Source organism: Heptranchias perlo, chromosome 25 (genome assembly GCF_035084215.1).
Source record: "Heptranchias perlo isolate sHepPer1 chromosome 25, sHepPer1.hap1, whole genome shotgun sequence".
In the NCBI taxonomy this organism is placed as follows: Eukaryota; Metazoa; Chordata; class Chondrichthyes; order Hexanchiformes; family Hexanchidae; genus Heptranchias; species Heptranchias perlo.
Genome location: NC_090349.1, coordinates 39,482,983 through 39,500,176, shown reverse-complemented (window position 1 = coordinate 39,500,176; position 17,194 = coordinate 39,482,983). Strand labels below are relative to the sequence as shown.

General features: G+C 44.1%; 1 protein-coding gene across 1 annotated transcript in view; it reads right to left on the bottom strand.

Moving 5' to 3' along the window:
• wscd2 (WSC domain containing 2) overlaps nt 1-17,194 on the bottom strand; it is a 208,760-nt gene that overhangs the window by 48,557 nt on the left and 143,009 nt on the right. Inside the window, exon 6 of the mRNA XM_068006335.1 lies at nt 15,901-16,065. Coding sequence (XP_067862436.1) covers nt 15,901-16,065 — 165 coding nt within the window. The remainder of the gene's footprint in view (nt 1-15,900; nt 16,066-17,194) is intronic.

Below are 17,194 nucleotides of genomic sequence, written 5' to 3'. Positions count from 1 at the left end.
AGCAGGAGACCCTTCGGCCCATCGTGCCTGTGACATCTCTTTGACAGAACTATCCAATTAGTCCCACTCCCCTGCTCTTTCCCCGTAGCCCTGTAAATTTTTTCCCTTCAAGTATTTATCCAATTCCTTTTTGAAAGTTACTATTGAACCTGCTTCCACCGCCCTTTCAGGCAGCGCATTCCAGATCGTAACAACTCGCTGCGTAAAAAAATGTTTCCTCATGTTTCCTCTGGCTCTTTTGACGATTACTTGAAATCCATTTCCTTTAGTTACCGACCCGTCTGCCACTGGAAACAGTTTTTCCTTGTTTACTCTGTCAGAACCCTTCGTGATTTTGAACACCTCCGTTAAATCGCCCCTTAACTTTCTCTGTTCGAGGGAGAACAGTACCAGTTTCTCCGGTCTCTCCACATAATTGAAGTCCCTCATCCCTGGTACCATTCTAGTAAATCTCTTCTTCACCCTCTCTAAGACCTTGACACCCTTCCTAAAGTGTGGTGCCCAGAATTGAACACAATACTCCAGCTGAGATTTAACCAGTGTTTTATAAAGGTTTCGCATAACTTCCTCGCTTTTGTACTCTATGGGGTCAATTTTCGGATGGCCGAGCAGGTGCGTTCGTGGCGGGGGTGCTCCTGAAATTGGAGATTCCCGGAGCGGGTGCCGAACCCGGCTCCAACCCGCCCACTTCCGGGTTCCCCAATGACGCGAATCGGTGCGCGCGCAGCCCCCGCATGCAGGACTCCCACCGGCAATCAAAGCCAGCGGGATCCCACTTAAGATCATTATCTGGGTACTTGAGGTCGTTTACAGACCTCATTAGTTGGAGATTTTAGGAGGATTCAGATTTTGGACTACCCAGACTGGGGGTAACACTCCCTGTTTAAACAGACGTGTTGCAGCCAGTGGCAGCTGCAAAGCTCCATTTAACAGGTGCGGGGTAAACCCTCATTCATTGCAGCAGGGCACTCTGTCACCTCAGACAAAGCTTTGCCTGCCACACCATTGTCTACACACTCCAAATTATTAAATCAGACCCTAAACTCTGCTGTCCAAACACATTTACCTACTTTATGGACCCCCTCACACTCACACCGTCAGGATGGGGGGGTCCTTGGTGCATTCATCACTCCAATGGAGGACAAGCAACATCACCAGCCTCGCCAGGCACGCCGTCCACCTCCGCCACGTGGGGCTACACAACACAACGCTGCGCAACAGGCACCTGCACAAAGTAGTCGTGCAACTATACATACACCCACTGTACGGTGACCCAATGGGTGGCATCAAGGGTGTTCATGGAGAACCTCATGAAAGGGCATTATTGCACAAAGCCAGTCAAGAATGGCCAAGACGTGGCAGTAGTGGTGACAATATAATATGTAATGTGAGTTGATCAGAAATCAAATATAAGTAAAAACCATGACAAACCCTCAAACACGCCTGTGCATCCCCTTCATGCTCACGACACTTTTGCCTTACGCTTCCTACTACACATACGTGATGCATGCCCTGTGGCTGCAGCACAGGTAGTGGCAGGTGGGGTGAGGCTGACCGTGAAAGAGATGCATCAGAGGGTGAGTATCAGATAGAGCCATGAGGATTGGGTTGAGTGGTAGTGGCGGGGTGAGTACTGACGAGGTGAATAAGTGCAGGTAAGATGAGGATGAGCTTTGAGTGGGTGTGAGGAGTGATGTGACATGGTAGTGTTGGCAGTGCAGAAGGAGATGTGGGGTGGGGGCGGTGATGTGGCAGACGGAGTGTAGGGGAATGAGTAAGTGTACTCACTTCGGCTGACTTACTTAGGTCATTGAAGCGCCTCCTGCACTATATGCAGGTGCGTGATATGTTGGCGGTGCAGGTGACCTCCTCTGTCACCTCGGGCCAGGCCTTTGTGGTGGCAGAGGCAGGCCACTTCCTCCCGCCCGTCGGGGAGAAGATCTCTGTCCTCCCCCTCCTCCTCACCCCATCCAGTACGACCTGGAGTGAGGCATCATTAACCCTGGGAGCAGCCTTCCCCCTGGGCTGCTCCATGCTGTAATTTTGCCTATTTTCTGCAGCATCAGTCAGTGGAGGACTGACCCTTTAAATAGGGGTCCTCCAGCTGACAACCTATGATGCGGGTGCGCAGTCCGCCCGCTGCGCAGCTTTCCAGCGCAAAACCTGGAAGCCAAGGTAAGTGGCTTCAATTTACTTACGATCGTGTGGGGAACCCACCGATTTTACTGGGCAGGTTACCCACGCGCCCTGTCGCCCCTCCGGTGGCAACCCTCCTCCCTCCTAATATCGGGCCCTATGCCTCTGTTAATAAAGCCCAGTATCCTATATGCTTTTTTAACAGCCTTCTCAACTTGTCCTGCCACCATCAAAGATTTGTATATGTGCACCCCCAGGGTTTTTTGTTCCTGAACCACTTTTAAAATTGTACCATTTAGTTTATTTTGCCTCTCCTCATTCTTCCTTCCAAATTGTATCACTTCACACTTCTCTGCGTTAAATTTCATCTGCCATGTGTCTGCCCATTTCACCGGTCTGTCCATGCCCTCCTGAAGTCTATTACTATCCTCCACATTGCTTGCTACACCTCTTTGACCAAACTTTTCTTCTTTGGCTCAGTATCTATTTTTTTTTTGATTATATCTCTGTGGAGTGCCTTGGCGTGTTTTTCTATGTTAAAGGCGCTACGTTAATGCAAGTTGTTGTTGTTGAAGAGGAAACGGGCAAAGTTTTGTGGGTGCTTCTTAAAGTCTCCAAAGTAAGCAAACATATGGAAGACAGTGCGCATAGCACAGAGAGTGAAAATTATTTTTTTTAAAATAGAGTCTGGTCCCAGTCCTTGCAAAGACTTTGGAGCTGTTCCAGGCAATAACAGATATTTCATCAAAGTGTTGCGTAGCAGAGTTTCAGTAACCTAGGCAACAAGCTCCCCAGTAGAACAGCTATGCTGAAAATCATATTGACAATGATAGGAACATAGGAACAGGAATAGGCCATTCAACCCCTCGAGCCTGTTCTGCCATTCAGTTAGATCATGGCTGATCTGTAGCTCAACTCCATTTAACCGCCTTTGCTCCACATCCCTCAATACACTTACCTAATAAAAATTTGTCGATCTCAGTCTTGAAAATTTCAATTGACCCCCCCCCCCCGCCCCCCCATGCATCCTCAACCTTTTGGAGGCGAGAATTCCAGATTTCCAGTACCCTTTGTCTGAAAAAGTGCTTCCTGAATTCATTCCTGAACGGCCTAGCTCTAATTTTAAGATTGTGGTCCTTTGTTCTGGATTCCCCACCAGAGGAAAAAGCTTCTCTGTATCTTAATAAGAACATAAGAACATAAGAAATAGGAGCAGGAGTAGGCCAATCGGCCCCTCGAGCCTGCTCCGCCATTCAATAAGATCATGGCTGATCTGATCCTAACCTCAAATCTAAATTCATGTCCAATTTCCTGCCCGCAATTCCCTTTACTTCTAGGAAACTGTCTATTTCCGTTTTAAATTTATTTAATGATGTAGTTTCCACAGCTTCCTGGGGCAGCAAATTCCACAGACCTACCACCCTCTTAGTGAAGAAGTTTCTCCTCATCTCAGTTTTGAAAGAGCAGCCCCTTATTCTAAGATTATGCCCCCTAGTTCTAGTTTCACCCATCCTTGGGAACATCCTTACTGCATCCACCCGATCAAGCCCCTTCACAATCTTATATGTTTCAATAAGATCGCCTCTCATTCTTCTGAACTCCAATGAGTAGACTCCCAATCAACTCAACCTCTCCTCATATGTCCGCCCCCTCATCCCCGGGATTAACCGAGTGAACCTTCTTTGTACTGCCTCGAGAGCAAGTATGTCTTTTCTTAAGTATCTTCCCTATCAAACCCTTTTATCACCTCAATTAGATCACCCCTCAACTGTCTAAACTCAAGGGACTAGCAACTAAATTTATACAACCTATCCTCATAATTGTCCAGTCAGGATGCTCCAGGCATCATGAGTGTGGGGCGGGTTTAATGGGCCAGCTGGTCTTTTCCTGCCCGTCATTTTCATATGTAAAATATAACTCTAAACACAATAGCATTAAGCTTCATTCTGGATTTTATTCTGGGTCAGAATGGTGAGACGATATTTCATCTAAGTGCAGGGACTGACTGTTCCACACATCTTGGATGCTGAAGGAGGAACCTCTCGCTCACAAATTCCCCGACATCAGTCCTTTCTCATGCCTTTTGATGAATTACTCTTGTCAGATTTAGTTATTAATTTGCCTGAGCTAAAAAGGCCCCTTTGCATCTGCGTGATCACATGCCTCAATAAATAACTTTGAACCACTTGATAGATGATTAACCACATTCATTTAACCTGCAAATTCATGACATTTGCATTGAAATCAATGAATTATGGGTGAGCTGGCTATATATATATATATATATATATATATGTATTTTTTTCGAAAAATCTGCCACTTGCGTATTGTTCCATCCAGCAACTGAGCCAAGAACTGCTAAAATTAATGCTTCTTGGAGGCGGGCGGGCTTGAGGCACATCAACTTTTAAAAAACCCAGCATCTTTCCAATTTGCAGTGCTGATTACTAAGTAGAAACAGATGGAACTGCAAAGTATTTCTTAATTTACTGCACTTTTTGAATAGCCTAACAGTAAAATCTGGCATTTTAAATTCTTTTTTATTTTGTTTTTTGGGTGCCAAGGGCTTTGACACCTTGGCCTACACTTACAATGTAGGTTCTGGCATTTCAAACTGTGGATCTCCGACGGTGATGGCAATGATCATATTCCTGTGGCACTTATTGTGCTCATCACTCTGATTTGGCAGACGGGCTTAGTATCTCAATAGGGCACAATTCGATGCCAAACACCTCCATCCATGTGGTGTGATTGCAAAACGGGCCTGTATTTCACGTTCAACCAGTTACTCAATGTGAACTACTTGGGTTTGTGTCTTCCAGTGATTAGGTATTGCTCCAAATGCTCCAACTGGTAAAATGTTCCTATATGAGCAATCCTTCTGAGCAAGGAACTCACCACAAGTGGGTTCCAGTCTACCTAGCTGCTAAATGGGTAACTGCCAGTGTTGGAAAGTTAACTGGAAGATCTGTGCGAATGAAAATCCATAGCCATTCCAGCATGCTCCCGACGTAAATCCAGTGGGAGTGCAGCAGAAGAGCCATGAATTAGGTATGTCAGGTTTCCAGGGTTCCTCAGAGGGTTTCCGCAGGGCCTTGTCAGAGGCTGAGCCTATGCCCACACCGACCAAGGCTGGCATCATGTTTGGAGTTGTGGCCAGGGAGCAGGAGATTCCAGGGTTGGGAGTTTCCAGTCAGAGGCCTGGCAGATGAATGGCGGGTTGGTACACTGAATGAGAACAGGTGTACTGGCCCACCCAATGATCAGGTGCAGCCCATCTTGAGAGTCGAGACTTGGGGCATGACCTGGACCCCTGACGATTGGATCATTTTTAACTTTTCTCTCAACTCCTTATAAAGGGGGCTCATGGTCAAAATATTGAGATGTTTCTGGAGGGAATACCCCGTCACCATCCCCTAGACAAGGTGCTGGGACTCTCAGCCTCCTGGGGTAGGTGAGTGCCCAAGATGCAGCTCTCAATGGAGAGGGCACCTGCTACCATTATTTAAATAAGACGACCTGTCTTTGATCCCCATCAACTCTGGCGGGGTCACTTGGCGGGTGGATCCTGGCATCTACGCTGGAATCAAAAGCCCGCAGGTTTCCGACCCCACTGTCTTACGTCTGGAGGAATTGCACGCCCCTAACCAAGGGCATATGGGCACTCCACATTTGGCTGGTCTTTGATTAAGAGCCGGCTGTGGGAAACAGTCACCGTTTAAAAATACTTTTCTAGTTTGCTGGTGCACCATTGATCAGTAAAACAATCAGTCACAAAAAGTACTGAAAATAATTTGGTACCAGTGCAGAATCAGCGATTGTTCTGGTCTCTTTGACTTTTCTGTAACTAGTTGAGCTTCCATCTGATGAGTAGAATAAGCCTCTTGCAAACGAATATTCAAAGAAATACATGGGCTGCTATTGGAACAACGAATGTTGAACCATTTCTTATAATTTTGTTTGATAGCAGATTTCAGATTTATTAAAATCAGTTTTATTGCACCAACCTTAGGTTATTTAATTTCTGACAGCTTTGTATCACATTTCATTCAAGCTAAGCACGTTCCATTTAAAAATGCTTCAAGGTATGTATTAACAGTTGAACTAGAATGGTATCTTTATGCTGCTTGCTTATTTGATCTCATCCTTCAAAAATGTGTGAGGACAAGTAGAAAACCAGGCTGAAACCCTAAAACCTAACCGTGGCTGTGCGCACACGAAAGCTCAAAGCCCAACCACCCTCACCTGACATCCAGAAATACTCACTCCGACCAATTATCCTCTCCTCTGACCCAGGACGATTGCAATAGCCCCAAACTCCTCAGGTGATATCAGAGGGCTCAGCACTGACCAGGGATCGAACCTTGGACTGTTCTCATCTGAACTGATCAGTGGCCCCACCACATGGTCCATTTACTCATGGAGCCATTGGCTAAGTTATTAGTACGGTGAAGGTGAGCTAAGTTTGTACGACCAAGTGACAGGAAGGAATGGGGATTTGGCCACAGCTATGAGATGATGTAGTTTGCTTACCCCTATTCTTAGTTACATATATTCTTAAAGCATTGATTGTCCATCTGTATTCATTGTAAACATCCTTCAGCACCAGCTCTTGGACTGTAACCAGCAGGATCTTCCAACAATTGGCACTGAGACAAGCAGTAGGAAAATGAGGCGGGTTTTATTGGATCTCACACCCGTGGATTTCAGAGGCTCACTGATTTGTGAACTCAAACCTTCCAGAAGTGGATGAGTCCAGAATAAGGGGGCATAACCTTAAAATTAGAGCTGGGCCATTCAGGGGTGATTTCCTGATACTGCAAAGCACAGTGGAAATCTGGAATTCTCTCCTCCAAAAAGCTGTTGAGGCTGGGGGTCAATTCGAAATGTCAAAACTGAGATTGATAGATTTTTGTTGGGTAAGGGTATTGAGATTACGGAACCAAGGCGGGTAGATACAGATCAGCCATGATTTAATTGAATGGCGGAACAGGCTCGAGGGGCTGAATGGCCTACTCCTGTTCCTATGTTCCGAGAAATATCGGTTCTGAGTATTTATATTTCTTGGTCTGGCTATTCGGTGGAATCCCTCAGAGGGAATAAAAGCTTCCATAGGCATACCTCTGCCAGTCGAGCAGAGAGTTACTGACGCTCACTGGTAGAGCATCCTGTACAAACAGAATAAAAGAAACTGGACCAGCTCTGGATTGGAGAGGGGACTGGGTGTTAAGGACACACGCATACAAGTACCGCACATACATAAAAAGAAACAAGAAAGACTTGCATTTATATAGCGCCTTTCATGACCTCAGGACATCTCAACGCAGTTCATAGCCAATAAAGTATTTTTGAAGTGTAGACACTGTTGTAATGTAGAAAACACGGCAGCCAATTTGCACACAGCAAGCTCCCAGAAACAGCGGTGAGATAATGACCAGATAATCTGTTTTTAGTGATGTTGTTTGAGGGTTAAATATTGGCCAGGACTCAGTATTGGGAGAACTCCCCTGCTCTTCTTCGAAATAGTGCCATGGGATCTTTTACATCCACCTGAGAAGGCAGACGGGGGTCTCGCTTTAACATCTCATCCAAAAGACGGCACCTCCGACTGTGCAGCACTCCCTCAGTACTGCACTGGGAGTATCAGCCTAGCTATTGTGCTCAAGCCTCTGGAGTGGGACTTGAGCCCATAACCTTCTAACTTCAGAGGACGAGAGTGCTGCCATTGAGCCAGAGCTAACATCACATACATGAGCCTATAGTCCACCCTCTAGTAAAGGCAATAGATATAAACTGAAGGTACCAGTTATAATATTTTTCAATGTGGTCATGGAATTGCCTGGAATTCAACAGCTATTTTTTTATGACCATCTAACACTTTATTAAATGTGCGGGAGACAGTTTCAGGTCTCAATAATGGCAACGGAAATGGAGGAAGGGGGCTTGATAACATTTTTATTTGTACTCGTATAAAACGTGAGAGGCTGTTTTGGTTTTGTTCAACTGAGCATTGGCGTTCAGCCACAGGCTCACTGCACTTTCGAGGGCAATTAGGGATGGGCAATAAATGCTGGCTTTGCCAGCGACGCCCACATCCCGTGAACGAATAAAAAAAACTTTGCTCTTTTAGCCTCATCAAAGCTTTATTGCAGGTTGAAAGTCTTTTTGCCCCCTTTCAAGAAGCTAGCCCAGATTCTGGCTCCATCCCTAACTTCCAGCTGAAGCTTTGTGGTCAGGCTCAGTCACACAGTCAGTTGGGTTTAGTCCCGAGGACTCCATTTTGCAAAAGTGCAGACTTGGAGCGTTTGTCAATCCAAAATTGTGAACGTTTGCCTTGACTTTGAGCTGCATTCTGCAGTTTGGAGGAGTGTAACTACAATGTAGTTACACTCCTCCAAACTGCAGAATGCCGGGTCTCTGTCATCTTCCTGCGCTTGATGGCTGTTTTATACCCGTAATCATGAGCATCTTTTAATTTTAAAGAGAAAAGTCTCCACGAGCCTAAATTGGTCCAAACTTGGCCATATTTGGATGCTCACAAAGAAACATGAAATGGCCCAAATTAGGGAGGGATCCTAAGGAAGGTAATGTTGAGTCAAGGGTTTTCTCAAGAACGGTACGTTAAATGTGTGAAACATACCCGGTATCAGAAAGGTTCTAGTCTTGATCCACAGCCTGATCTCAGCCAATGATGCTACAATTAGCTTGAGTGCCTCTAGGTTAAGCAGAGGAAAATCAACCATGATTCCCAACCTCCGCTCTGTGCGGACTCTTGGGTGAACACAGGATCAGACTGGGGTGTGATGCCTGCACAGTTAAATATTCCACTAACACACTCTCTCTCAAGGCTCACACATGAATAACACCATTTGGGCTAAATGTCGAAGGTCTCTGCCAGAGATGGATCTGTACCTCAGAGTGAGCGCAGAGTGAATGCCTTCAGCAGAGGTGAGAAAACTGGCAAAAAGTTTCTTTATCCTGCGTGTAACCTTAACCCTTCACCTCTTGGAAGATAATCTTCAGGGAATGGATCCCCTGCCCATTGTAGAAACCACCCATTTTCCATTCCACTGCAGTGAACGGGCAGGTGATCCACTCTGCCAGATTACCACACAGGCGGTGAAGGCGAAAATTACCGCCACCAGGCGGCCAAACCAGATCAACACACATTATCATAGTAGGGTCTCTCCTTTCTTCCACCAGCATTCGCCCTCACAAACCACTGACCCCTTCATTGTCATTGACTCTTCAATTTACCTTATCGGGCTTGGATTGTCCATTCAGAGAGATCCCTTTTCATTCCCGTCTACCAATAACTGGTCATTATCTCTTTGCTGTTTGTAGGACCTTGCTGTGTGCAAATTGGTTACGGACCTTACTAGGTTACAACAGTGACTATGCTTCAGTAGTACTCCATTGGCTGTAAAGCACTTTGGGATGTCCTGAGGTTGTGAAAGGCTTTATATAAATTTAAGTCTTTCTTTCAAGTCTTTCTATGTAGCAACTTGATTCGCCAGGTTGATGTATATTATACTAGGCCTCGCACATACCAGAAGTACCTAGACCTGTTGGGAGGATATTGATAGATTTCTCTTCTTTAGGCATCCCATTAAGGGAATGAATTCCTCTTCCCTCCATTATTCAGCCCCTCAAAACTAATTGTCCTTCAGCCTAAGAGTATTTGAAAACCTCTTCAAGAAGTTTGCTTCTTCCTCCCCCATTTTCTATCCCACAATTGTAAATCCTTTTCTCCTACTGTCCATATTGCAATAGCTAACAATCTTAAGGCTCCGGCTTCCAACAAGTTAACGGTTCATAAAATACTTCTATCTGCAAAGGCTTTTACTATATCGTTCATTGCCAACCACAAAGAAGGGTACACGCTGTCTGAAAATCTAGCCAACAATTTTGTCTCCACTTCTTGAAATATATAAAGACGGTCTCAGAATTTCTTTTGTTGCCAAACTCTTACAATCTCTTCCTCCTCAGTATTTTTCCTTGTCAGAAGAAATTCATTCGGCAGCAGATCAGAAACCAAGGCTGCCTAGCCTCAGGGGCTGTGGAACTAGTCCTTTTATCTGATTCATCGGGTTAGTTGAATTCATTATTTGCAGTTCAGAAGAGCTAACTTAGTGGGCATCATGTGTTTAGTCCGGAGTTTTCAATTGTTTCATTAAAGCCAAACTCATTTGAAATGGAGTACTTCAAAATCGTCAAGGGCGCTGTTCCCCATGGCAAAAGCAGACCCTGGCAGCATGTTCTTCAGTGTTTATATGCATCGAGATTATAGAGAATTCCCCAGCTTTTCCTAGAATGGTCAGGTGCTCCAATGGAGTTTTATGATGTTCAATCTCTCCATGTACTAATTTGGCTGAGATTCATTTAGGATGAGATTCATCAGATCTCACTAACACCTGGCTGATTTTAACTTTCAGCAGTAGTTGTAAACGGAGGGTAGCAGATCAGTCATCCATTGTACACCCCACCCAATTTTCCTTTCATATAATTACAGCACAGAATGAGGCCATTTGGCCCATTGTGCCTCTGCCTACTCTTTGAAAAAGCGATCAAATAGTCCCACTCCCCTGCTCTTTCTCCATAGCCCTGCAATTTTCTCCCCTTCAAGTACTTATCCAATTCCCTTTTGAAAGTTACTATTGAATCTGCTTCCACCACCCTTTCAGGCAGTGCATTCCAGATCATAATAACTCGCTGCGTTAAAAAAAAAATTCTCGTCATCTCCCCTCTGGTTCTTTTGCCAATTATCTTAAATCTGTATCCTTTGGTTACCAGCCCTTCTGCCAGTGGAAACAGTTTCTCCTTATTTACTTTATCAAAATCCTTCATGATTTTGAACGCCTCTATTAAATCTCCCCTTAACCTTCTCTACGCTAAGGAGAACAATCCCAGCTTCCATTGACTTTTATGTGTGCGTCAGGGTTTGAAATTATCATCTCCAAGTTGGTGATCTGGAAACATGCTCACCCAATATAGTGTCCGGGCATGCCATCCATACTCTTAGGTCCTCTACTTCGAAGCATTTACAGAGAGTTGGTCCATGATAGACTTTCTGTATATTGTACCTTGTCATTCGTGAGATCTACGTTTGATAAAGTTGCCCAATAGGGGACACTTAGGTTAAATCCATGGATGTGGAAATCAATATTTTATACGTAAACCATGTTCTGTCCTTACGTACACTACTGGATTATGTTTCTCCCTCTCCTCACCAAGACCTGGGAACTACTTTCCCATTTTCCTGTGTAGGAGGCTTTCTCCCTTATAGATATTGCCAATCCTTGCTTTCCTGGCATCACCTCCACCTCTCCTCCCTCTGTCTTCATAAAAGAAGCAATCAGCCAAGGAATTGCAGGAATGACCAAGTCAGTGACTGTGTAATTAGGTCCTCTTCTTCATTGCCACTTCATCAGGATCTGCCTGTCTGGGAGTTCTCCAGTGTATCTGATCCCCTTTTAGTGCTACTTTTTTCCTGAATAAGGCTTGTTTTACAGTTCACGTTGCTCTCCTGGTTTACAGTTTGTGTTTGTTCAGTTTAAGTTCTTTGGCCATACTTAGTGATGCTGCGTTTGTCTTTGATCTCATCTGCATGGTTCAAACTCGAGGGTCCATAGTTAGGATGGAACCCCAATTCAAACACAAGTTTATTAAACAGCGATATGTCGCAGTGGGAACAAAGCAATTTGCTCATTGACAAATTAACGATGAACCTAACTTTTAGAGCCAACTGTGGCTCAGTCGGTAGCACTCTCGCCTCTGAATCATGAATGGTTGTTAGTTCATAATCCCATTCCAGAGACTTGAGCACAAAATTTAGGCTGACACTTCAGTGCCGTACTGAGGCCAGGCTTCACTGTTGGAGTGGCTGCCTTTCAGATGAGATGTTAAACCAAGGCCCCATCTCCCCTCTCAGGTGGACATAAAAGATGCCACGACACTATTTTGAAGAAGAGATGGGGAGTTCTCTCTGGTGTCCTGGCCAATATTTATCCCTCAACCAACTTCACTAAAAACAGATTATCTGGTGATTATCACATTCTTGTTTGTGGGACCTTGCTGTGTGTAAATTGGCTGCCGTGTTTCCTACATCAAAACAGTGACTAAACTTCAAAAAGTACTTCATTGGCTGTAAAGCGCTTTGGGGCATCCTGAGGTCGTGAAAGGCGCTATATAAATGCAAGTTCTTTCTTTTTATTACAGAAACAGTTACTGTGCACCTGGACGGAGTCTGTGTTAAGGAACTATTGCACCTTTTTGTTCCTAATATCAACATGATAGTAAGAGGCTAAAAAAAGGCAGACAGCTGCGTAAAGAATAATAAATGAATGACAGCCCAAGAAAAAAACATGATAGCAGATTTCTAAGCATTCAAACAAATCAAAGTTGTAAATTATAAAGTGACATTGATTGCTGCTTCTAATAATTTGCTGTATGATTACTGCATTTTGACAGCTTTACTGATGAGGTCCTCATTTTCAAAATTTTCGGGGAACGTATGTGTCAGCTTGGGGTTCCCAAAGGAGGCGTGAGAGAGACGCTGATAACACTCATGTAAACAGCATACTATCACCACGACTGATGTGTGCTATTAAATAACCTTCCTAATGAGCTCCCACCCACTGGCTGATCTGGTAAAGGCACTGCCCGGTGTGGTACTGAACCATATAGGCCAGGAAAGCCCCCAGGTTCGATCGTTGCTTTACAGTAAATCAGCGGATTTCAGATAGGGTGGCAACTGCAGCTATTCTCAAGCCCTACAAAATACCCTTTACAAAAACTTGAATGAATCCTACAGGATTTCATAGGATATTACAGCTCAGAAGGAGGCCATTCGGCCCATCGTTCCTCGAAAGAGCTATCCAATTAGTCCCACTACCGCCCCCCACCCACCCCCGACCCCTGCTCTATCCCCATAGCCCTGCTTTTTGCAGTTATGCGTTTAGAAGCCCACCAGGCAAACTGTGAATTTGCTTTATGTTTTACACCACCTGATATTATATTGTAGTAAAAGTGAGGAGGGACAGACCAAAACCATAAAAGAAGCTCATGTGGGAATTACCTGAAATGAAGCCACCAAACTGACAAACGTTTGAAAGATGTTGACACTTCAAAGTGTGAATGAAAACGATCGCATTGTTCAACTAAAGTGTCACGGCATTCGCAAATAAGGCTGATTTTTTTTTTTATGTGACATATTTGGTGACAAAGAACTAGAAGAAATTCCAAATTGATTGCAAACATTGTTCCGTGCTCATTTTAAGTCTGAACACCCTTGAGCAAACAATATATTCACCAAGTTGGTGGAAGGAATGTAGGAGTCTATATGCTTTATAACTGCGGGTTAGTTGCTATTGGTCTCTGAGGCACACTTTGCTTCTTTGTAAGGGCGAAAGAATAGAAAATTATTGCTTAAATTTTCACAGCAATTTTACTGTAACGCTGTTTTATTCATTCAGTTACAGGTCAGGTGAACTGGAACACTGCATTTATTTTCACTCGAAAGCACCTTCAAAACGCCTGAGTTCACCGTGATTTGATTCAGCTGCATTGAATTTTGTCAGTGACCAACTGTATTAACATCTCCTGCAAAGGCCCTTTCCCCTTTTTGCTTGAATGATGGTAAATATCTGAGGAGGGACAAAATGGACACCCCTCCCGTGCGGCCCACCCCAACTTAATTAGATAATGATTTAACGGGACCTTGAGTGTATGCGGGAATGAAAAGCAACACATGGGGAAAGGAAGCAGAGGAAATCGGATGGAACGGTGGGTTAGCAAACTGCTCTATTTTGGGCCAAATCCAGCACGCACATATTTGGGATGAAAATGTCACTTCTCCGTTTGCTGCAGGATGCTAAATGCAATGAATCTGTGCAGTGCCAGCCCCGTTCCCGGTGAACGTACAAAAACAAGCACTAACAGTTACAGAATTATCTCGCTCCTTGCGATCATCTACATAGGCGCAGTCGGGGCACGCACGGACATACGATAAAGGACAAGTAAAGGCCATTAGTCCGTTGAGTGCTCCTAATCCTGGTGTGGTGTAACTCCTGCATACCATCAACCACCTCATCCCCCATCCCAACCCGCGCAGCCTTGCAATCTCCGGGGAAAGGCAAGACGAAAAACAGTGGAAAATCCTTAGGTAGAAAGAATGGGAAATTCCTCTCCAATCCACAAAGGCAGTCAATCAATCTCCAGGAGACCACAGTGACTGGGTGACACAACCTCTAATGGTCCACTCACTTTCTATATGTAGATAAGTTAGCTACTCGCAGGGACTCATCCAGCAACCTTTGAGCTTCTCTGAGGTTGGGGCAGAGTAAAGGTTGTTTTATTTTGGTTTTTATTTTGAGAAGTCTGGCTGTATTTTAAACAACAACAACAACTTGCATTTATATAGCGCCTTTAACGTAGTAAAATGTCCCAAGGCACTTCACAGGAGCAATTTAGATGAACACTTTAATTTACAAGAGCCTTTATCTGGCTCTGCATGCTAATTCACTCACTACTCCCTAGCCTTCACAATGGCTTGTGCTAAATATACATCTTTTGACCTCCCTTGGCACACTGTACTTGAGGAGTCAAGACCAATGTAGTGTACAGGTGAAGTGGGGTTAGAAGGCACGGAGTTCCCATTTGAAGTCAAACATACTGTCCTTATTTTGATATAATACTTTGATTTTATATTATTATTAATAGTTAAATAGAAAAACTTGTGGCAATTTGGGAAGTAGAGTTGGTTGGGGCATATGCTAAAGTGGTGGGTGATACAAAACTCAGGTGCCACAGCACCATCACTGTTGGGAGAGTGGAATTACAGCGTGACTGGTTTACATAGGAGTTTCCATTATAAAAATGGGCAAGAATTTATAAATGTGAGAAAGATGTGAGAACAGGAAGTAAGGTTTTGCAGACAGGAAGTGCAATCAGATGTAACATTTTTGATATATTACGGATATGTACAGGTAATGGCTTAGTCTGTAAACTAGCTGGCTCTGTTCTAGGAATCCATTTCCAAGATAGCTGCTAGCTACGTTAATTTAGCAATTTACCCTGCTACATGAAGAGCTTTTCTGTGCAGTTGGCTGTGTCATATTTGACCTGCAAATTCTCAGTCTTGATGGTGGGTAGCAAAATTGGAAAGTGTGTTTCACTCCCCAGCACTGGCACCTTTCACCTTGATTTGCACAACATTCACCCCCCAAAAAAATTATTGGATTGGTTGATCATAAAAACTATTAAATCAACTATGCACTTGGACAATGTCCTATTATGGTTGTTTCCCAACCATACTTTGCAATTTAGCTAAGGATTCTTTGTTATGATTGAGGAAGCTAAGGAATCTGCATTTGACTTGCAAAGGATGAGTGGGAGACTACCTGAATTGAATATTTATGAGACAAACAGTGCCTTGCACACCACTCTTCACACACTGGGACAGCTGCTGTTTTTAAACCCAGTTTCTTCATCAATGAAATAATTTTCTTCACCAGTTTGAAGGTATGATTGAACAGGAAGAGTGTGCTTACATATTGAAGAACTGACACAACTTATTTTTAATTCACCACGACAGTGACCATGAACAGCAACCATTGCCTTTCATATAAAATCCCCGTTCCACTTACTTAACACAAAACAACTTCAAGAGACCATTTCAGGCCCTTGAAACTTTTGAACACAACCTCCGCTTCCTTCCCAGAAAGAACGTCCCTGAGGTTATTTCTCATTTCTGAGGGATCCTACCTTTGTTGTAGAGCGAGCCATCAAAGTAATAGCTGCCAGTGTAATAGCCTGTGGTGAGTTCCATGAGGTGACGACCCCAAGTGTTTCCTGCACCTGGAAAACTGGCCAAAGCCACCAGGCGTTTCGAGCGAGTGGGCAGAAAACGTCTGTCCATGCAACGGTTATCTGGAAAGAACAATTACGCATTCATTGTTGGAGTGAGAGAAATGACATGACATGAGGAAAGGAGGAAGCACAACCTAGCCAGTAGCATACCGAGACAGTAGCATCCTTTGCTGGCATTGGGAACCTCTAGGTTCAGCTCCCAGACCAGTCTCAAGCTATGGCCCCAACTAACGTGAATGTCAGCCGCCTTTAGATGAAGGCGGCTCCTCTTTTCTCAGCGATCTCCATCAGGCAAGGAAATTATTTATTTTAAATGTCAAGAAATTTACTTTTCTTTTTTTAAATAGATGTTGGAGGAGAACTTTGAACAAAAGGTAGACCCTAGACTCTTTTCTCTCTTTGAAGATCCCCCCAAATCTAACCTCACCTGAATTTGATGGAGTAAATTTTTGTCTTTACCATAGCCTGGGCAGACTGCAGAGTGGGAACACACAGCGGGATGGATTGCCTGCTAGCAACAGAGACCGCCTGATTTTTCACTCCATTTTAATTAATGGAAGGATATTCCAGAATGTTCTGTAACCAGCGTGCAATCTTCTCCATCCAATTTTCCTCTCTGCACTCCACCCAGGCGACACTTAACACCCAAGTAGTAAAGTCAAAAATCTACTCAAGAGGTCCAGGTGAAACTGCCAAAAATGAAGCTTTGTTCGATGCAGGATACGATTTTATCTTTTTTTTTTAAAACAGAAGTCGAGCTAGTTATTCATTCCGTTATTGGGCTGTAGGAGAATTCAATGTTTTGGCAGTGGACAAAAAAGCAAAGGGTCCCTAACTGAACCATTAACCCATCGTTGCTCTCTTCAGATCCACAAAGACCTGTGAGTTTGTCAATGTGATTTAGGCAGGAAGTGGGTTTTATTCGCAGGGCGGGAGAACAGCTGGAACAGCTGTGTATCAGTTTTTATGGTAATGATATCTTCTACAAATGATAGAATAACATTTTCACAATGTGGTGATGCGTCATCACTTTGCAGTGAAAAGAAAAATGGGTTTGCAAAAGAAAATACAGTGCCCCTTTAATATGTTGACCATTCCGATTTGGGGGAAGAGAGAGAATAGGACTTTAGCTGAGAGGCACCTCCTCTTCACTCCTGCATACTGTCCATTTCTCAGCAGACAGGTATCT